At 33.4% G+C, this 23614-nt stretch overlaps 2 protein-coding genes and 1 long non-coding RNA gene across 3 annotated transcripts; 1 reads left to right on the forward strand and 2 right to left on the reverse strand.

Annotated features, from left to right (window-relative positions):
- The first annotated feature begins 253 nt into the window (after positions 1 to 253).
- On the forward strand, positions 254 to 2269 carry LOC127097606 (uncharacterized). The gene is made up of 3 exons (XR_007793106.1): positions 254 to 395; positions 829 to 1898; positions 1986 to 2269. It is a non-coding gene; the product is annotated as an uncharacterized LOC127097606 (long non-coding RNA).
- Positions 2270 to 4585: 2316 nt separating this feature from the next.
- On the reverse strand, positions 4586 to 6059 carry LOC127096036 (uncharacterized). Its single transcript, XM_051034662.1, has 3 exons — positions 5504 to 6059; positions 5383 to 5445; positions 4586 to 5118 (listed from the first exon to the last, which is right to left on the reverse strand). The coding sequence occupies exons 1-3, from the start codon at positions 6057 to 6059 to the stop codon at positions 4586 to 4588; spliced, it is 1152 nt and encodes a 383-aa protein (XP_050890619.1).
- A 14725-nt stretch (positions 6060 to 20784) lies between these two features.
- LOC127096037 (uncharacterized) lies at positions 20785 to 21369 on the reverse strand. Its single transcript, XM_051034663.1, has one exon. It carries the CDS (start codon positions 21367 to 21369, stop codon positions 20785 to 20787), a length of 585 nt encoding a protein of 194 aa, XP_050890620.1.
- Positions 21370 to 23614: the final 2245 nt, after the last annotated feature.

The raw sequence follows: 23614 nt of genomic DNA on the forward strand, positions 1-23614 counted from the left end.
CAACTATTTCTAATTAAAATTCTAATTAAAATCATATTGTCCTAATATTCTAAAAATCAAGATTCTAATTCTAATTTCAACAATTAACCTAATTAAACTAAAATTGCTAATTAACCTAACAAAACTCAATTAAAAATAAAAAGAAATTGAATTTGGGCCAGAAGGTGTGAATTGAGGAGATGTGGTGTGTGAATCATAATTCCTTGGGCTCAGATGGCGTTAAGCCCTCATCGGCCCGAAAGAACACAGAAGGATGGATTGGACTGAAGGAAGAACATGGATCAACAGATGATGGTTAAGCCCTCAAAGCCAAGAACTCGCCTATACAAGTTATGGTATGTCGAAGCAACTTACCGGATTGAAGCTCCGACGCGGAGATTCTTCGGCGGCAACAGGTATTATCGATTACTCTTCTCTTTCACCTTCAATCCTTGCGTGCGTCCTTCTTCTTCCTCTGGATTAGAACTGTAGGGGCTTAGCTCAAGCAAAATTGAAGCTTCGATATGAAGCTTCAATGGCTTATTTGAGAGAGATTGAGCTCTGGTGAGGGTGAGAGAGTTTGCAGAGAAATGGCTCTGAATTCGCAGTGTTCCAAAAACTGTCCAAAAATGAGAATGATGAAGTGTTTATATAGGATTTAGGCTTGGGATTATTTTTGGATTGAGATTAGGATAGGAGTTAGTTAATTAGGTTTGGAGTTACTTGAATTGGACTCACTGAGTTAACAGATAACTCAGTTGGTTATTGGATCAAAACTCAGTTAGTTATCTCAATTTAAATTGGTTAATGAACTGTTAATGATTTGAACTTGTTTACTGGTTATCACAGGTTGGTTTAAGTGGAATTGCTATTAAAATGAAGGATGACCTGCTGAGCAGGTTTTGATGATTAGTGCAATGGAGTCAAGCCAGGTTGTTTTAGTGAAATGGTGAAGTATAGTGTTAATGGCTGTAGCAGGTTGGTGTCTTGAAGGGTGGTTACTCTGTTAGGTTTGAGAGGTTGGAAGGCATTGAGTTTGTTAGGAGTATTGGATATGCTGCAGATTGAAGGGTTGGGTTGCGACATGCTTTGGCCATGTAGTCACGACTAGCGTTTTTAGGCTACCGAGAAACCGGACAAGGGTTTGGTTAAGAGCATTTGACACAGCTGAAGCTACTGCAATTGTACAGCAGCACATACTAAGAGGTTAATGTGCTCACTTGAATTCTCCTGATTTAAAGCATTTGATTCGCGATGTCGTCGATTGGAACAATTGCCTCACTTGTTGAAGCAAAAGTTCAAGCATTATCACAACCAGGCGTTCCCTCTGCTTCTTCTAATTCTCATAGAAAGCATGGTGATTCACTAGATGGATTGAAAATGGAATTGAAACCATGAAGGAGTTGAAGGTTTGGTATTTGGAATGACGACGACTTGAAGATCGATGAAAAATGCAGGTGGTGAATTTTGAATCTTGCGAATAAGCTGCACCAAGGTAAACTGAAAGTGTTTAGATTGTGAGCTCAATGGATTGGTGGTTGAAACTCTTTTAAACTCAATGCTGGTTGGTGTTAGTAATGGTTAAATGTTAAATTGCTTATTGAAATTATGTTTATGCAGGTTAGTACAATGCGTTCTCCGTTTCTGTTATGAAAGTGGGATGGTGTTTCTGTTGCAGTTTTGCTGTTGTTGCGGTCTTGTTGCTCGTGACGGCTTCAGCTTGCGCGTTACAGCTAGTTTGCATGGCTTTCGGTAGCTGGAGCTTGTTGCGTTTTCTGTTGCATTTCAGCCTGCAGCTTTGATGGTAGCTATTTCTCGTCGCCGATGATATGCAGCTTTTGGATTGTTGTTGCGGTTTGTTCTGCGTTATGTCTCGGTTGCCGGTGTTTTTATGCTGCTGTTGTTTTCATTTTATGCAGGTTAGGATATTGGGTAATTGTTATGATTTCACTCTGTTAACAAAATGCAAATGATTTTTACTACATTTTCTATTATGAATTCTGCAGGGTTATGTTTGATTTGGCGGTTAGCTCGTAGTGTTGCCAGAACTTGAGTCAATTGTGGAGTTTGTTTGTGTTGTTAATTTGGAGCATATTAATCAATGATCCTGTTAATGACTATGCACTATGTTATTTTGTTAAGTTAATTTCTTCGCAATTCCTGTTAACTAAAAAAACATTACTATTAGTAGATATCTATTACTGTCATTAGAAGTCAGCTAGAAATTGCAAGTGCAGCCCTGTTATTGATGTTGTGCTGCTCAGGAGGGAATTGCAATGTTATTATGCGTCGTTGCCGCAACATGAGTTGGATATGGAGTTAAAGGGAAATGTTTCTTGAATAGGGAAGTTATCCGTGCTGCTGACCAGGGGTGTGCATGGATCATGAACTAAATCAAATTGAACCATATATATGGTTCGGTTTGGTTTTTAAAACCATTTTTATAAAACCAATTTATTTTTTAGAAATCGGTTTATAAGTGGATCGGTTCGGTTTTAAACCGGTTTTTTAAAAAAAAAATAGTTTAAAAAAAACAGTTTAAAATCAATTTCTTTAAAATCAATTTTTTATTTTCTTAAAAAATCAATTTCAAAATCAATTTTATAAAAAAAATAGTTTTTAAAACAATATTTTTAAAAAAATCAATTTTATATCAAAAATAATTTTATTTTCTTTTAACTAACTTTTTTGTTTTCACTAATTATAAAACTATTTTATATAAAAAAAATATTTATTTTAAAAAATTACTTTAAATTTGACTTTTATAATCACCACAAATAATACCTCGATTAAAAACAATCCCACAATCCCAAAATATGATGTATTACCTAAAAACGATCATAAAATAAAATAGTTATGAATCATATCTCTATAAATTATAATTGTTCATAAAATAAATAATTCATCAAAAAAATTGTTTAAATTTCTAAAATCTCTCATAATTGTTCATAAACAAATTTTATGAGGTTATAAAATATTTTTTCTTTTAAAATTTAAAAAACATAAAAAAAAACAATTTAAAAAAAAAAATAACAAATATTCAGAAAAAAGAAAAAAGAAATATAAAAAAATTTGAAAATAATAAAATTATATTCTGAAAAGAAAAAAAAAATAAAAAAAATCTATTTTTTTTAAAACATTTTTTTTACTGAAAAAAATACAAAATATTTTTGATAAAAAATATCTTTTTTATTTAGAAAAAAATAATAATTTTATTTGAAAAAAAAAATATCAAATATAATTTTTTCGAAAAAAAAGTCCAAATATAATATTTTTGGTGAAAAGAAAAAAAAATCTGATTTTTATTTTTAAAATAATTTTTTTATAAAATTTAAAAAAAATTAAAATATAAAATTGATTTATAATATGATAAAACATAAAAACATATAAATATAAAAATTTAACGCATAGGAAAATTTGGATAACCAATAACAAAACCAAATTTTTATAATGGGTAACGGTTTATATTTGGATAACAAAATGGATACCTAAATTTTTATTTAGTATTTGGTTTGGTTTTTTTTTAAAGGGAATCAATTTGGATACCAATTTGATTATGGATAACCGATTTTTTTTCACATCCCTACCGCCCTTACCGGTGACTTTTACAATGCAATGTTGTAATTACTAGTTATGCATAGAAATCTTACTTTTTCTATTACAGGATTGAGAAACAAATAAGTTACATAATAATCACACTCATAGGAGAATACATGTTACATGCCTACTACAGTACTGCTCCTAATGAAACTAGTTTTCAATATAATACCATTTTCAACAAGCAAGCATAAACTTTTTCACTTGAACATGAATGCCACAAGAGAAACCGAAAAAAAACATAAGACCACGTAAAGCATGTACTTGAATTTTTCACATGGAAGGATGGATTACTAAAGTGGATATGAATTATTAGAATGGTGATTACATGGATATTGAACATCTAAAAATTAATTTCTAAAACTAGTTTAAAATCAAAATCCAATTAAAATTAATTTGAAAATCTAATTAATTTAAATTCAATTTGAAAATTCAAAAACCCAAATAAAATCAGTTAAAATTGTATTAAAATTGGAAACCATTAAAAATTAAATTAATTTAATTAGAATCAATTTGCTATTAAAATCAATTTAAGGAATCCAAGATACATTATAATCAAATAAAATTAATTTAAAAGTCGATAAATAATTTAAAAATAGACTTGATTTGAAACTAACCAATTTTAACAATTCAAAATTCAATTAAAATCAATTGAAGTTAAAATCAAAGCATCATATTGGATATAACAATGAAATGAATCGAACAGGCATAGATGATGATCAATGTTACCAAAGTCGAGGTAAAATAGACTTGGGATGGACGGTTGACTTTGGTCAACTAGTTGACAAGAAAGTCGTGAATTAGGGTTTATATTAAAATGAATGCATGATGCATAATGGATGAATGCAGATGGATCTAAAGTCATGGGTCAGATGAAAAAAGCAAAAATGGGGGGCAAGTTTTGGGGTACTACAACTCTAAACCCACAAGTTCCATCACTTTTAACATCAACAATGTCATCAATAAATGGTCTTATATAATCTGGAAATTATACAATGAACTTATTATATTATTTCTTCTTTAAGGTTTGGGATAACTGTGAACATGACCTCTTTAAAGATTTTTTGAAGTTTGCTTGATCAATATACTCATGATATGGAGGATCACGATAAATATCATATCCCATAGGTTTCTTCCCTCTAATCCTTACCCATTCTTTGGTTTTTATTTTTTCAGGTGGTGGACACATCCTTGTTATAGTGGGGTAAGAAATCTCACACACCCTTCTTTTTAGTTCTCTTTTTACTACAACATCTAGTGACCTGAACCTTTTCCATAGTGCATCAATTGCATTGGTCATGTCCACCTCTGATCCATCCTTTGTATCTACCTCTTGTTCACCTTTCATGCTTAGCCTTCTCCAACGAATATGAATAACATCAAATGGTATTGTTTCACCATTCAATGTGTCTGTCCTTAACTCACAAGCACAAGGTAACCCGTATACCTTTCTATGAGTACACCCACACATTTGGGTGTTTGTACCCATCATGTCAACCCTTAACCACTCCTCAGCAATGTGTCTCAAAGCAGCTCTTGATACTAAACCACACAAATTCCCATAAAATGGACTAGTATGTGTTTCCTAAACTTCATAAAAACTCTTCTGAAATGAAGCTCTAATATTTCTCAATTGTACCTTGATATTTCCATTCATAGCCTCTCAACATTTGCACATATCACCTAAACTGTTCTCCAACATCTTATTTAGTTTCCAATGCATAGACTCAACCCTAAAAAATAAAAATAAAAACAGTATATTTAATATTAAGATAAACAAACTATGGCTAATTTCATACACCTTACCTATTAGTCGAGGTGTTGCCCAAATGCAACACTTGGTTGATCCAAGCTCCAACAAATCTATGCCTGTTATGAGTCAACCATGTGTCTTTCACATAATAAAAAAATGGTCTAAAATCCATACATGTGTGCTCAAGTTGTTGCAACTGTCGATGGTACTCCAACTCATCATTAGCCCTTACAAGTTCATACCATAGTTTCTCTATCGGCTCTCGCATATCATTCACAACATACTCCTTGCACTTTGCTTTCACATTTTTGTTGATGCCCAATCGACAAAGTAAATTAATTGTCTTTGGAATTTTTGTTTCAATTGCTTTCATCAAAAAAATATCTCTATCAGTTAAAATCATATATGGCCATAACCCTTGCTTAGTAAACAACAGTTTCAACTTATACAATAAGCAAGAAAAATTATCTGTTTGCTCAGATTCCATATAGGCAAATGCAACAACAAATGTTAACTCAGTTGATGTCATACCAACTACTTCAAACAAAGGTTGTGCATACTTATTTGTCTTGTACGTACTTTCCATAATCAACACATTAGGAAACATATTCAACAACTTCACTGATTCTGGGTGGGCCCAGAAGATATCTCTCACAACTTCTGACTCGTCTTTTTTCCTACTCCAATAAACATAATTTGAATCCTCTACCAGCTTAAACAAATGTTGCATTTTAGTTCTAGGGCCCCTAATGTCTGTTTGCATCTTACTCTCATGTTTATATATTTGGGTGATCCGAGTCACATTCTCCAGATCTCGTTCTTGCAAGAACAATAATATGTGTCTTGGTGGAACATGACGTTTTGTCAAATCAACAATATGTTGTTGATCATCAGCATTAAGTCGACCTACAAACGAATGACCTTCAAATCTATCCGATAAACCATGGTTGTGAAGTCCACATTTTATGTCAATCTTCCAACCAAAACCATCTTTTGACGATATTGACCTAATTTTGAATGGACAAACACATTTCTTAGTAGCACTTTATGTTTCATTATTTCCTTCTTTGTATTTTCTGCCTCTATCACAACCAAATATAACTTTGTCACTTCTTCCTCTCTTGCCAATTTTGGTGTCCGACCGGGTTATTATAACGATCACTCTATTCATGATTCCAACATCCCTAATCCACCTAATTGCCTCTTCTCGTGTATCAACTTTTTTTACAGTTGAGAATATCTCAATGGTTTCTACACATGTCCGATTTTTATCCCATATCATCAAAAACATATCCATACCTGCTTGTTATAAATGTAACAAAAATTAAAAAAAAATCAGCTTCGGAACACTTCAAGCTAAGAAATCTGGTTATCAACAAATACAATATTGGAACTCTTACGGTGAAGTTATCCAGTTAATGAAACTAATGAAACGAAAACCACTTATCGAAGTTATCCGGTTGAAAATTACGAATCAAATAACTATGCAACAAGTTATCCGGTTTTGCAAACATAAAAATAAAAAAACAGAGGATCGAGTTTTCCGAATTGATAAAAAAATATATCGGATTTCATCACTCAATATTATCTGGTTCGCATGGTAGGGGTTCACAACTATTGTTTTTAACTTATGAATAGTAAAAAAACCTAAAGTCAAATTAACAAGAATAAATTTAGAATACTTCGAAAATTATTGGAATAAAGGGATAAGTGCGGATAGAAAATGTCTCGTAAGTTAAAAAAATTGAAAAGTGATTTTTATGAAAAAGTTAAAATAGTCAATTTTATTTTTAATTTATTTTTTATAAGTTAAAAGATTGAAACATTATAAAGATTGAAAGATAGTTAAATCATATAATTCTTTTAAAAGATATTCTTATAAATTTTTTTATGAAAAATTATTTAAAAAATTTAAATTTAAGTGATATTTTAAAATTTTGATATTAAAATAAATTATTGTTAAGAATAAAATATGTAAATTAAAATTTTATGAAAAACACCTTAAGCTGATTTTTATATTCTTCTTTAATTTTTTTAACAAAAATAGCTAACACAAAAAAAAACAAGACATTGTCCATCTCTTTTATCCATTAATAGTTGATATTACTTACTTTACATAGAAAAAACTATTCATTTCTATTTTTTTATTATTATGGATTGAGTTGTTGGGATAGTAATGTCTTAACCGGCGGCGCATCTATAAACCAAATCATTTTGATTGAATAGATACTTGAATTTAATAATAATAGTAATGCAAAAATTAGATATTTTTTTATTCAATTTGCATGATTTAATACAATAAGAAAATGACCATTTTATTCTTATCCTAAACCTTCCAATTTTTTTAGATATGATACATTGATCACTGAAAAGACAAGACCTTTTATTAAAAAAAACAAGTCTTCTAAACCGTGTGGAAAAGGCAAAAAGAAACATCAAAGTGGACTCAATAAACTCAATAATGTTTATGAGTTAGAAAATTTTGTGGAAAAAATAAGTGTATGTTTCATTGTTTCGGATATTGTGCTAATTTCAAAGCAAAGGTTAGATTTGGTGACAATTTATGCTACAAAATAAAACATATTATATAATTGTGGGAGAAAAACAAAAAAAAAACATAGAAAAGAAAAAGAACAAAATCATAATACAAAAACGTAACGTGGAAACTCTAAAATCGGAGAAAAATAACGGTCATTGTCAATAGACAACTAGAGAATAACACTATGTGAAAATTGTTACAACACATAATATACTATTAATTAACCCATACTTTCAATACACTCACATCCTCCAAAACAAATATTGAACTACAAGAGTATAAGAGAACAAATAAAGTCAAATCCAAGTTTAAAGTATTTTTCTGATGTATCTTAGAATGAAGAATTTGAATCCTATATATAGTTTTGAACTCTCCTTTCCTTAACAAATCTAAGCAATGTGGGACTTCAAAGAACTTGTATCCTATATATATAGCTTTAGATTCTCTCTTCATTCACAAAACTACGCGATTTTGGACTTCTTACATTCATGGTTGACTCACTCTCCAACATTCTCTTTCCAAAAACGTATCTAGATCCTAAATCTCATATTACTCAACCCCAATTGTAAACACTCAAAAAGCCAACAAAATATTTGTAGAAGCAATTATTATTGGATAACTTTAATTGCATGTTATTCGCAAATTGAGAAAAATAAAAAAGAGTAAAGAGCAATTGAGAGAGAGAAATATTATTGGAATGGAATTGATAGAATTTAATTTTTTTACAAACATGTGTTACACCCTCTATATAGGATCATAATACTAACTAACTTCTATTTAGTAACCACATACATAATTAGCATTAATCACATGCATAATTATCAGTAACCATATATTAAACTATCATTAACCACTTACTGAATTATCAATAATCACATGTCGAACTATTAGTAACCAATTATTGAATTATTAGTAACCAATTACTGAACTATTAGTAACCACATGTTGAACTATCAATAATCACTTCCTGATCTATCAGTAACCACATAATGAACTATCAGTAACCATTTACTAAGTTATTAGTAACCACATACTGAACTATAAGCAACCATATACTAAAAACTGAATTACAAATCTATTACCCTTCTTAATTCAGATTTCTTAAGTTCCTCATTCTCATCAATCATTTGATTTCAACTTGTAAATCCATCTTATATTTATTGCTTTATTTCCTGACTACTTGACCAATTCCCATGTTTGATTCTTTTCAATGGCTTTGAGATCTTAAATCATTGCATCTTGCCAATTCTCATCTTGCATGGCTTAAACATTATCAATTAGTTTTGACTTAGCCATCGTTGCTTCTTCAATTACTTCACCATCTTCTCTTATGGCTTGATAACGAAATCTATCATAACCATTCAATCTAACTGATTGAATTTTGGTTCTAGTTGATCCCCTAACTTCTTGAGGTTGTGCATGCTCAATTGTTATTTCTTGGTCATCATCATGAATGGTAGTTCTGATGTGGCTTGAATCTTTGCCTACTTGCATTGGATTACTTGGAATTCTCATCCAATTCCATCCTTTGCTTTCATAAAATTCCACATCTCTACTAATCATTGCCTTGTTCTCATTCGGTACAATAATTTGTAAGCATCCGTTAAATGTTATCCAACTAGAACCATTGTTTGGCATGCATCGTCCAACTTCCTTCTAAGTTGCTTAAAACATGTCTAAATTGTTCAAGAGCACGTCTAAAACATAATTAGCCTAAATTCTTAAAGTGGAAAATATTTGGCTTCAAACCTGGCCAAGTTTATTGAGGTGTTTTATTGGTCAACTTCTTTATTTGACATCTATTGATGATGTACACAACTGTTGAAGTGGCCTCACCCCAAAAATCCTTAGGCATTTGCTTTTCTTTAAGCATGCCTTTAGACATGTTCAAGATACTTCTGCTTTTCCTTTCATCAATACTAATGTGCTAAGTTGTGTATGATGTTACCACATCATGCTCAATCCCTTCCTTTTCATAAAATTATGCAAATTCAGTTGAGGTGTATTCACCATCACTATTTATTCTCAACCTTTTGTTTGCACATTCAACCTGCTTGTCAACTAGAAACTTGAATCTCTTAAAATTAGTGAACACCTCACTTAACTCATAAAATAGATAAATCCATATTTATCTAGTTAATTCATCAACGAAGGTTAAGAAGTAGCAGTTACCTCCTAGTGACGTTACTTCAGAGGGACCACATACATCTGAGTGTCTTATCTCCAATTTCTTATGTGACTTCATTGGCAAGTCCTGTTTGAATGGCCTTCTAGCCTGCTTGGCAATGCAACAATCCTCACACATCTGCTTTGGCATTGTAATTTTGGGAATACCATACACCATCTTCCTTATGTCCATCAAGCCGAGACACCTAAAATTGAGATGGTCAAACCTTTGATGCCAAGTTTAATAAACCAGTTTTTGGCTCATTGATTCATCAAGTTTAATAAACCAATTTTTTTGCCTGTCATGTGATTGTTTTAACCTATATAAAGGTACCACATATTTTCTTTCTCTTGAGTCAAATATTATGCATCCATTAAAATGACCTCGTCTGAATAACTACCACAAGCGTGTGAAAACTGAGCCACACCCTTGTAACATCCATTGGACTCTTTGTTAAAGTAGAAATATTGAGCATAATGACCAAAATTCTAACAATAATAACATTGTATCTCCTTTGTCTCAACCTTTTTCTTGGGTTTTGGATTATGAGTTTGTCGTACCCCAAAATTTGCCCTACCTTTTACAGTTTTTATCTGGCTTATTTCCCATTGCATCTGCATATTCATCCATCATAGCACATTCATTTACAATTGTATTTTTATAATAAACATCATTAATTCAAAGGTTTTACTAAGGTGGTACTGGAACAACAATATTGGTTGGTTCGTTCCTTATGGATCAAGTCACGTGGGACCCTAATTTGTGGTATACGTTGGTAGTTGTATTGATTTCATCAGCGCATTGGATATTGGGGTTACTAGGGACTGTCTCGGTCTTTGATTTATTCTATTTATGGCACAAATGGTCATTCAAGTTAAAGAAACCGGATTCAAGACTTGTTCAAATTTACTCAAGTACAAAACATAGCTCAAACAACCGTTTCAGTACCAAATATGCAAAAGGCCAAAATCAACACGTACACCAAGTATATCTGCATTCCATCTCTTGAGTTTCTCCAGAACACCCAAGTGTCCAAGTCATGAATGTCATGCTCTATGCCATTAACCAACACCAAGCCTTGATCATACCAAGCCTGCAAAATTACACACAAGAAAGAAAACCAAACTGTTATGCCTCGCATGAGCCCATGCATCAAAACAAAAGAAAAAACCATTTTTACGTGATGGTAATTGATTACCATGTTTTGGGCAATTGATTACCCTGATTCCAGTAGCCAAAAAACCATTTTTACGTGATGGTAATCAATTACCATGTTTTGGGTAATCGATTACCCTGCTTCCAGTAGCAAAAAAACATTTTTACATGATGGTAATCGATTACCATGTTTTGGGTAATCGATTACCCTGCTTCCAGTAGCCAAAAAATCATTTTTATGTGATGGTAATCGATTACCATGTTTTTGGGTAATCGATTACCCTACTTCCAGTTGCAAAAAAAACACTTTGTGTGATGGTAATCGATTACCATGTCTTGGGTAATCGGTTACACCTAGGACAGTGAGCCAAAATGCTGCATTTTTTAGCAGTAATGCAGTTTCCTTTGCACTCCAAACCAGTTCCAATGCATGCATCAATACACATAGAAACTTGCACTCATTTATGCAACAATTAACAATAACGTCATACATTAAACCAAGTATTCCCAACACTTCAAATAATCAACTTTAACTTATTTTAACATCCCCCAACTGTCATAACAGTCCCAACTAGCATTTAACAGAAAATCTAACAATGTTAACATCACTAACCAACTTGTTCATTGAATTACTTAACTATAACGGATGCCCTAACTTCCAACTTTCGCCGCCCGAAAAACAGACTGAAACAGTTGGAATTTGCATCTATATAAACACAATAGTCTCATCAAATCAAGGGGGAAATGACCAAAATCAGAATAACTCTCAAATTAATCATTGAAAATTCAACTTTTCTCCTCTCACTTCATCTCCTCCAATTCTCCAACCAACACTAAAGCTCTCTCTCACCATTGGAGCAAGCTTCACATTGAAACTTGGTATCAATTGAGCTAAACCTCCTATGTTTTACACTACTCATATTCACACAAAAATCAACATCAAGAACAACAATTCAACTCAAAAAAATTTCAGAGCTAGATCACTAAAGAGCAGAGGTAGAAGAACAAATAAGCATACCTCTATTTTCTTCATCTTCATTACCTTCAAAATTCAGCAAGTTCCAAGATAATCCTCCATCTTGCAGGTCGGTGATTTTTTATCCTTCCTTGTTTGATGAATTTTCACTACCACAATGTAGCTTGTGTATTAGAGAATCAAAGCCCCAAGGCTTGGTGGCTTAATTCTCCTCCATGTCCATTTAATTTCAGTTCTTGTGCTTAGGGTTCTTAGCTTTAATGCTCTAATTTTCAGAACTTAGTAACTTTGAGTTAGAATAGATGAGAGATTAGGATATAGGAGGTTGAGAAGAGTAGGAAAGTTGTACTTTTTCTTGATTCTGGCCAACGCCGCCGCCTCTGGCGCAGTGGTGCCGAAACTCCGATAGGTGGTGGTTTTTGACATGAAAAATTGAATATGGTGTGTAGAGATGATGAATTATTGTTTCTGAATTTTTCTCATTTCCTTGCAAGTCTTGTTGGGCTTAGGCCATTAAGCCCAATATTTTTCTTTCTACACTTCTGCTTTGCTTAACAACATACTTGTTGAACCTAATAATACACTTGATTTTAGACCTTAATTTGTTAGGCCCAATGCCTATGTTTCTAGGCTATACCCCCTTGATACGGGCCTATACCCCTACGAACCAAGGCCCATTATTCAGTTTTTTGGCATAGTTTATTTTCCTTATCCTTTTTTTGTATGTGTTTGTTTGATTAGGATTAGGAATTTAGGATTTAATTATGATTTTAGAAATTAATTAGTAAGTATATTTTAGAAACATTAGGATAATTAGGGTTTAATCTTGATGAATTTTTAGAATATTAGAATTCTAGAAATAATTAGGTTTTAGGATAATTAGCTTAATTAGATTAAAAATGGATTAGTAATAGATTTTTAGAAGTATTAGAATTTGATTAAGTTTTAGAAAATAGAATTAATTAAAGATGGTTGAATTTTGGAATAATTAAAATGGTTTGGGATTCAAAACCGATTTCTATTAGAATTGGAATAATTAGGATTTAATTCAATATTAATAGATTTATGAATTGACTGTTTTGCCCCTAGGTTTAGAAATTGTCTAGTCTTGCATGCTGCCTTAGTTTAGGGTCTTGGTTAGAATTGTCTGAATTTTATCATAGTTGATTAATTCAATAGATTATTATTGTACATAGTTTAATTATTATTTTAATCCCATTGATTAGTGTTGACCAAAGGTCACTTTGGTCAACCAAATCCTTTGTAATCGTGTTGTAAACCCCAAGCCTATTCAAAGTGATCAAAAGACCCTTGATCACTTGATATGGCAAGTTCATTGTGTTTAAGCTATTGTGGATATGCTGAACCATAGGAACTCAAGACCTCAAGGTTCAAATGCAAGATCAAGACTTCAAGTCAACATCAATCAAGTATAACTAGCAAAGTGGACTACTTCTCAAGCACAAAAAATCTATCAACACTTGACATGTACAGTTGAAATTGTAAACCATAAGCCTTAAGTAATGAGGAATGATGAGACGAAGTTTCTCCTACCCTTGTCTAGGATGACTTTGCGTACGGGGCGTAGGCCCTTGCTATTCAAAGTATTCGTCCTCATTCATAGACTTTAGCACAATTCATATCAAATAATTATCAAGTCTTCGCAATACAACAAACAACATGGCACCATTAAGATCAATAATCAGAAGCCTCTAACAACACCTATCAATCATGATAAGGGTTACACGTCATGAGCCTTAAGTAATGAGGAATGATGAGACAGAGTTTATCCTACCCTTGTCTAGAGTTACTTTGCATACGGGGTGTAGGCCCTAGCTATTCAAAGCATTCACCCTCATTCATAGACTTTAGCATAATTCGTATCAAATAATTGCCAAGTCTTATCAATACAACAAATAACATGGCATCATCAAGATCAATAATCAGGATCTTCTCAATAATCAGAAGCCTCTAATAACACTTGTAAATTATGATAAGGGTTACACGTTATGAGCCTTGAGTAATGAGGAAGGATGAGACGAAGTTTCTCATACCCTTGTCTAAAGTGACTTTGCGTATGGGGCGTAAGACCTATCTATTCAAAGCATTCACCCTTATTAATAGACTTTAGTGCAATTTGAATCATGCCATTGACAAGTCTTCTTCAAGCAAGTATCAATCATTCAAACTTCAATAATGGAGCACCATTGTTGTTAGCAACTTGTGGTTCTACATCCTCTTTCAATCAATTTATAATCTTATAAGGTGATAAACCTTGGACACTCAATTTAGTCCTTTGCCTTGGTAGTCATAGACTCTGACATCTGTCTCTTTTTGCCTCGTAAGGTGATAAACCTTGGCACTAGCCTGGAAAGGTGATAAACCTTGGCTATTCGATTCAGTTCTTTGCCTTGAGAGTCATGGACTCTGGCACTGTTCCTAGCCTTGTAAGGTGATAAACCTTGGCTATTCAATTCAGTTCTTTGCCTTGAGAATCATGGACTCTAGCATATGTTTCTCTTTGCATTGAAAGGTTATAAACCTTGGCAATTCAGTTTAGTTCTTTGCCCTGAGGGTCATAAACCTTGACACTCATTCTTTTCCCTGTAAGGTGTTAAACCTTGGCAGTTCAGTTCCTCGACATCAACTATTATAAACTCTGGTAGTGATACCTTGCCAAGAAGGTTGTGAACCTTGGTCGTGTACCCTGGTAAATCAATCACGTTCCCTTTTGTTTCAGTCGTAGTGGGCTGAACTACGATTGCTCTTATTTTCTCAATGCACGATGAGAATACATAGGCATGAGGGTTTGAATCCTCCGCGAGCATACTTATTTATTATTCCTCATTCCGCCTTAGGGAACCATTCATATCTTTCACTACCCATTATCTACCGACAATCATAAACCATTCACCTTAGTGACATATTGTTTATTTGAAACAGAAATACAGTTTTCTTTGGAACTCCATATATACCCTTTTAGGACCATATAGTGGCAAATTCGCATTTGTACATAGAGTTGTTTGGCTTGTACCCGGACATTTAATTCTTCTTTTTCGGCCCAACCTTACAGTGATACTATGCCTTAGGCCCCTCACTTATGGTTTGTTCAACCTTCCCTCTATGGTACAAATTCCATTTCTCCTATGGATTCCAATGTATACCCTGGCCTTTGGTTTCAAATCACACATCTTCAATCGCTTGTTACCAAACCCTTCACTTTTGTGACTTTGGTCATTCATTCCGTTCATCTCCATGATGCATTCATAATCTACTTTCACTCACTCCATGCGATATACTGCTATTCTTTGAGCCAAATACACTATCTTTTTGAGCTCCATCTTGTGTCACCTTGTGAACCAAGAGTTGTTTGGCTCGTACCTAAACATTTAATTCACCTTGTTTTTGGCTATACCATATAATGGTAGACGCTTTCGGCTCGTCCACATACTGGTCAACACCAGTTTTACTCTTAGGTTCATATTTCACCTTTTTTTGGAGTTCAAATCCGATTATCCTCTGGTTTAGGCCATACTCTGATCACACTTCTTTTCATCTCCCACCACTAGTTCTATGAACTACGGAGCTCTGAATTCCTTATTGCACTATGAGGATACGTAGGCATGAGGGCCCCAATCCTCACCGAGCACTTTATCTATTTCCTTTATTTTTCCCTCATTCTTTAGCGAGAAATATTTAGATATAACAACTATTCAAGCGAGACGATCAAAACGGTTTCCATGGAGTACCATGGATGTAAGGGGTGTTAATATCTTTCCCTTGCATAACCGACTTCCTTACCCATCATATCTCTTTCCCCCGAGTTTTATCGATGTTTTCCCTTTCCTCTAGGAATAAATAAAGTTCGATGGCAACTTTGTTGTATGTTCGAGCGTGCAATATGTTCGAGTATATTTCCGCTAGCTTCAGAGCTGCACCATTCTTGCTTTTCTCACCTTGGCTTCTTGAGTTCTTACCTGCACCACCACCTTCATTCCACTTCTTCTTCCACTTTTTTTATTTAACTTTGTTGTTCTTTGAGGAATCTTCTTTCATCTTCTTGAAGAATTTGGACTTTAAAGCTTGTTCGGATACCTTCTATGAATTTATTTGTTTCAGCCTTAACTTGTGTGCTTCAAGAGATGCTTCCAATTCATCAAGATTTGTCTTTGACAAATATTTGGAATCCTCAATGCCCACAACAATTGATAAAACTTGGCAGAAAGATCTCTTAGAACCTTGTCAACTTTCTGCAACTGATAGATATTCTCTCCACACGACTTCATTTAGTTTTTCAAACCACCTACTTTGAGAAGAACTCAACAATGACTTCACCATCATTCATCTGCAGATTCTCATATTGTTTCCTCTAAGATTGCAACGTTACTTTCTTCAATTTCTCATCCCCGCCATACAACTTCCTGAGGGTATCTCATGCATCTTTGGCAGTTAATTGCTCAAAGATCTTCTCAGAGATATTTAAATTCACACACTAATGGATCACGAAGAAGCCTTTACCATCTTTCTTGCTCTTTTCACAATGAGAAGCGCTCTTTGTGCGTGCCTCAATAGAGTAAGGTGCATTGAGTATGAAGCTTTGTTAACTCAATGCACCATACTTTGCACGCACGTGGTTGAAAACAACGAACTTACAATCACATCTTACTTCATCACGGTTGGTCAGACGTGATTGTATACCTTTTTCAACTATGGTGGAAGGATTTCTCCGTAGTGATCTTATTTTAAAACAAAATCCTTATCAAATAATTATCACACATGTGGTTGAATTTTTTTTTTGACGAGATGCATTTGAGAAATCTTTGCAATTGTTAGTCTTTATATTTAAATTGATTTAAATTTAAATTATATATTGATTCATAAAATAAAAAAATAAAAAATTAAATATAACGTAATTTCAAACTTAGACCAAATTGTGTGCATATATTTCAATAGTAAATTTTATTTAATATAACCTATTATACTTTTAAAAAGTAGTATAATTAATTAATTTTTAAAGGAAAAATAGACTGTAATTAGTTTAATTTAAATTATGGTAGATTCATAATTGTAACCTAATTTTTATGGTTTATTCATTTAATGCTCAATTGATATTCACATGGAAAGATGTGATTTTGTCATGCATTCCATTTCAATTCTTGAGTGATGAAACAAAAACAATTTCTTGATCAATAATTGCTCTCAAGAAATTTCTTGTCATACATGAATGCCGCAAAAATGGATTTTTTTATTCTATGCAATTTATTCATGTCGTTGGACCGACCTGATTCATGTCTTGTACAAAAAAAATTAGTCTAAAATGAGTTTCATAAGGAAACATCAAATAGTTATAATGGACCCAATAATATCTGAGTCAAGTCTTGTATCCATTTAATAAGTTTGAAAACTTGACAGAAGTGAGAAGTGTTCTGAAAAACTGATAGAATAAGTCAAAAGAAATTATAATCCACGTCCAAGGATATAATTAGTTTAATTTAAATCATATTGGATTCATAATTGTAACCTAATTTTTATGGTCCATTCATTTAATGCTCAATTGGTATTCACAAGCAAAGATATGATTTTGTCATGCATTCCATTTCAATTCTTAATTGATGGGAACAAAAACAATTTCTTGAGCAATAGTTTGAGAAGTTAATAATTAAATGTCATTAATTGTTGTGTTGTAAGTTTGGAACGTCTAACAGCTGATCCATCCCAAACTTCAACTTTAATTTAATAATTTTATTTTAATAATACATAATATATTAATCACACATAAATTAAACAGGACACATATTTTTTATTGATTTAATTTAATAATACATAATAAATAAAATCAAACATAATCAATTATTACCCTTCTCTTATGTTAGTTTTAATATATTATATTTTATCATATATTTATTATGTTAATATTTATTAAAAATTAAAATTTGAATTTTTAAAATAGATTAATATTAAATTAAATTCGATTATTTTAAATGAGTTAATTAAATCGAATTAAACTTCAAGTGATTTATCTATTAATCATAAGATTTGAAATTCAGATTTATTTTTGCACACCCAATCAAATTCTCTTAACACCCCAATAATTTTTGGATGATAATTTATCACGAATGAAGTCTAAAGAATCTATTTCAAGTGGGACATCTAAAAGGAATTTTAAGGCGGTATCTTGACCCTATTTTATCACTTGTTGCTTTTAGAGGGGATTTATCCAGGGCTACTCAAAGGTTTGAATTTCAGATGATGGATTGGCCTTAGATCATCCTTCATATAAGTTCTCCTCTCCATTTTGAACTTAGGTGTCTCTCCTCCGTCATCTTTGGATCGTAGTGTAGATTTTGCAGATTCTCTAGATATTAGACGAACACCAAACTCTTCTTTTGGATTGCCTATAGTTCACTAATCTCTTAGACTCTCCACTCTTCTGTTGGGTTGAAGTATTGTTAATCTTATAACTATTATTGGTTTTTATATGCAAGGTAGTGTTCCCAAGGCTATTCTTGATACTGATTGATTTCACAAGGTCTTAACTTGTCCATAAATCTTAGTTGTGCTCCTTTTCCAGATGTTTCGAGTTACTTACGGCCTATTTGATTCATTGATTCTTTAGATATAAAGAAAGCAGCCAATGTTTTCAAAACATCCAAACAAATAGGTTGTACTTAAGGTTTTTAAAATCGGCTAAAATTTTCAAAACTACCAAACAAAAGTGGTTAATGGTTTCTGATTCTTTTGTCCATTCCATGTAGGGGATTTTGTTTTCGCAATTGGCATTTTTCTCTGTGTTTAGGTAACAATAGTGGTCTCCGTTCTATTTGGTGTAACTCGAAGGATCATCTCTATTTTGTTTTAATGGTCATGGGAACTTGGGTGTCTGTCTTTAGTGGGGGATGGCTAAAACTACTTGTTTTGACGTTAAGATATATTTTGTGTGTAGCCCCCGAGAGGAGATGGGTTTTTGAAAGGACCTCATATTGAGCAGGGCCAATCTTTGTTGGGATGCGTAATGTGTATTGTGAGATTTTAATTATGTATGTTCTTTGTAACACCCCAAATTCGATTAATTAATTTAATTTAATTATTTAGAATTTATTTAATTAATTGATGTTTTAATTAATTATTGTGTGGTTATGGGGGTAAGTATCCTTGAGGTAGAGATATAGAGAGAAAGAGTTTGACTTAGTTGTTTAGAATTAATTAGAATTTTAATTAATTATAGAATAAATAGCATTTTATTTGAATTAATGAAATAAAATAGTAAAATGATAGAATTGGGCCAACATGGAGGATTTGGAGAAATATAGAGGAGCAAGGAGTCAGGGAGTTGGGGAAATAGTGTAATTAAGAAAATTGAGGGTTAATGAGGTAATCAGAAAGAAGTGTGTAGAAAAACCTAAGTTATATTTGAAGTAAGAGAGTTTGGAGAGTTTTACGTAAAACAAAATTTTATGGTAAGAAGAGGCAAAAGATAAGGCTAAAGGAAGACTCCATTGTTAGAGCTTGAAGTTGCATCTTACTGGAAAATCCAAGCTAAGGGGGAAGAAGGGATATCAATTAGGTGTATTGTATGATTGTGTGGTGATGAGAAGTCCTTAATCTCATTAGGGTTCCTAGGTTTTCCTTTTGATGAATTGTTTATGATGAAATTCGTGTACTATTATGTATGAAAATTATGCTTATGTTTGCTTTGGAACTCCTCCATTGTTGTGTTGAAAAGGCTTTGGAAACATAACCTGAAAACCTTGAAAATGATGATTTTGTGGATCCCAATATGTGATATATTTTAAACTTTATGTTTTAATCATTGAATAATTATAGTATGTCGAATTCTAAGTATTGGGGTTTAGGGTGTTACATAGTGGTATCATAGCAGGTCGGTTCATCTGACCAGGTTTTTGTAATTTTGTTTGTTCTCTGCTATGCAACATGTGTGTGAAACACTGTCGATACTCCTTTGTTTTCTAACCGCTTGTTGGCAAGAGCAGTATTGAAACAAGTGAGGAAAGAGGTTTTACATCTCTGAGATGTTTCAGGTGTGGAGGATTAGTTCAATGTGCCTCTTATTGCCAGAGTGCAAGTTGTTAGAGGAGTCAGTGTTGGTTTTTGAGTGTGTTGAAGAGGAAGATTCGAATTTGATATCTGATGGGCGTGTGAATTATCCTTTAACAATTTTGGGAGAGATTTGGGGATTGATTTGGTGTTATCCTTGGAATGAACTGGTTGGACTTCAACCATGTTCATATCAACTGTTTCGACAAGACGGTGTCATTTCCAGAGTTTGATGTAAGTGACAGTTTGTTCGTGTCTGCTAAGCAAGTGAATGAGTTCGTAAAGGATAATGCTACAATATTTATGTTATTAGCTTGTATGAAGGTTGAGAATAAAGTTGTGATTGGTGTGTTTCTAGTGGTGTTTGAATTTCCAGAAGTATTTCCAGACGATATCAGTGATTTGTCGCTAGAGCGTGAATTTGAGTTTACTATAGACTTAGTATCTGATACTAGTCTGGTGTTGAACACCTTTCGTCCAGTTGAAGCTTTCTTAGGCTTCATGCAATGAGTGCTGATATGTCCTAGTTCACCACAGTTGTAGCAAGTCACCATATTCTCTTTTCAATCAGCAACAAGATGTCCTGACTTCTCACACTTGTAACACTTCTTCACATCATTCTTACATTCATTGACACAATGACCCAACTCACTGCACCTATAGCACTTAAGAGGAGTAGGAGAGCCTCCCCCACTTGGCCTCTTACCATCAACATCTCTTTGTTTACCTTTATCAGCTGGAGCATTATATGGCTTCCCAAGGTTCAGATTCTGCTTTCCTTTTCTCTCACTCAGCCCATTATAGTGAGCCGACTGAGCCTTACTATCATCCTTATAAATTCTACAGTTGTTCACCAACTCTGGAAACCTCTTGATCCGTTGGCATCCAATCACCTGCTTAATTTTAGGACACAAACTATTCTCGAATTTGATACACTTCGAGAACTCAGTTGTCGCCTCACTGTAATGAGGGTATAACTTAGCAAGTTCCACAAATCTGGTAGCATACTCAGTGACAGACAAGTTACTCTGCTTTAGCTCCAGGAACTTAATCTCCTTCTTCCCACGAACATCCTTAGGAAAGTAGTTTCTCAAAAATTCCTTGCGGAACAGAGCCCAAGTTACAACTTCAGCTGCAACATCCAACATGTGACGAGTGTTGATCCACTAGTCATCAACTTCCTTAGCTAACATATGCATACCGAATCACATCTTCTATGCTTCAGAGCAATACATCACTTTGAAAATCCTCTCAATCTCCCTGGAAAAAGTTTGTGCTCCATCATGATCGTACCTACCCTTGAAAGTAGGTGGACTGTTCCTCTAGAACTTTCCCAAATGTTGGAACTCATCATTCCCACCAGCATTAGGTTAATTCTGCACAACTTAAGCAACAACCAGCAAAGCAGCATCAATAACAACTTCCTTTCTTCCATCCTTTTTTTGTTCCACACCACCAACAACAATAATGGTTAAAAAGAAACATCGAAAGTATTCAAGTATCACACCACATTGACTTAACAATTTGGCCGGACATATCGACCATCTCTGATACCATAATGTAACACCCTAAACATTTCCCGTGTAAATTTAAAATATTTATCAGAGTAAAACAATTCAACATGCAATTTAGGATGCTACACTACAACATACAATTAACCTTCTCAACCGAAAAGACATGTAACACTTGACAGTTATGAAAATAGTAGTAATAATAATATGTCTGAATGTTAACTTTTATTAAATAGCAGCAGAACAACAGTAACAAATGGTTAACTCGCATATCTAACATCAACATAACATGTCATTATAAGAAATGTTAAAACATAAAGAAAGACACAACGTTCCAAATTCCCTGTTGTTACACATCAGAGCAAACACCGACACTAAAATAAAACGGAAGACTTCATCTTCCACTCACATCTGAGCTTTTATTGCAGATTATCTGCATGTTACCCATATGGAGGCAACATTCAAACAGAAGAGTGAGATGTCATAATTATATAAAATAAAGCATGATAATAAGTAAGCATCAGACTATCACATGCACATCACCCATTCTACAACACAATTCCACATAATCCACACAACAAATATCCATACACAATAGCAACATAACAACCATCCGACATAATAACCACATAATCAACCATCCAACACAATAAAAAATGCAACCAATGTGCAATGCAATGAAACTCGACAACTCGACTCAATGCATGCAGTACCAATACGTGAACATGCGGGTTCACTGCTCCGATCCTCACATCCTAGGATCAAAACCACCAATTTGTTACCATCATCTCCGATAACAACTCGCTAATTCCATCACCTCCTAAATCTGCTACCGGCCCAATCTACACTATGGAATTTGAGGATCACCAACAATGGAGCATTTGTCCAACAACATGCATGCATGCCACATATTATATATGCAACAACTACCTCATGCATAATGACCCACCACCATAGCCCATGTACACCGCCAATACTGGCCATCATGCATCAAACACATTTTTTATAGCTCAACAATATCAACATACAATATAACAAGCAACAACAATGCATTTAAGATTATGTCACACCATCACATAAGCATTACAACACCATCTCACAGAAAAATATTCATTTTCAGGTACTAAGACTAATTTTAAATGAAAGTACACGCTATCAGTTTTTCGACGCTTCGAACGACACTCGAATCGGACACTCAAAACAAAACTTATGAATTTTTAAAGTTTTTAAGAAATTTCTCTCAATGTAACCGGTTACCCTAAAACCAGTAACCGGTTACACCACACCCTGTTGCGCAACCTGCACTACCATACACACACGGTAACCGATTATCCAAAAACCGGTTACCGGGTACACCCCCTTTTTCCAGCCCCTGCGTGGCCTTTGTTTCACAGGGTAACCGGTTACACAAAAATCGGTAACCGGTTACCCCCTCTAATTTTTGCCCAGACACGTATTTTAAGCAGTGTAACCGGTTACTCCATTTCTAGTAACCGATTACACTATTCCAGAAGCACTTTTCTACAACACTTTCAAAACGAAAATTACTTTAAATTCATCTCAAAACCCCATTTTTCTTACAAATCATTTGTACTATATTTTAACACGAAAAAACACTTTTCCAAAGTTCAAAACCCGAACTTATTTACAATGAAAACATTCATAACTGAGTTCTGACTTTGACCCGAATCAACATCAATCATACAACATTGACATCATACAATCCAATCAAATTTTATGATTCTAACATCAACAATTCATCATTTCAACATCAGTCATATCATCATCATACCACATACACACAATTCAACAATTACCAATTATCACGATGATCATGAATATAAAAAAGAAAAGCACAAAACCTACATGGCATAATCTACCC

The sequence above is a fragment of the Lathyrus oleraceus genome, chromosome 6 (assembly GCF_024323335.1).
Source record: "Lathyrus oleraceus cultivar Zhongwan6 chromosome 6, CAAS_Psat_ZW6_1.0, whole genome shotgun sequence".
Taxonomy (NCBI): domain Eukaryota; kingdom Viridiplantae; phylum Streptophyta; class Magnoliopsida; order Fabales; family Fabaceae; genus Lathyrus; species Lathyrus oleraceus.

Coding starts and splice junctions, on each gene's coding strand:
- LOC127096036 (XM_051034662.1), bottom strand. CDS start 6,059: ATGCAACATTTGTTTAAGCTGGTAGAGGATTCAAATTATGTTTATTGG. Junction 5,446..5,503: donor GCAACAACTTGAGCACACAT/GTATGGATTTTA, acceptor GACTCATAACAG/GCATAGATTTGTTGGAGCTT. Junction 5,119..5,382: donor GGCAACACCTCGACTAATAG/GTAAGGTGTATG, acceptor TGTGTGGTTTAG/TATCAAGAGCTGCTTTGAGA.
- LOC127096037 (XM_051034663.1), bottom strand. CDS start 21,369: ATGTTGGATGTTGCAGCTGAAGTTGTAACTTGGGCTCTGTTCCGCAAG.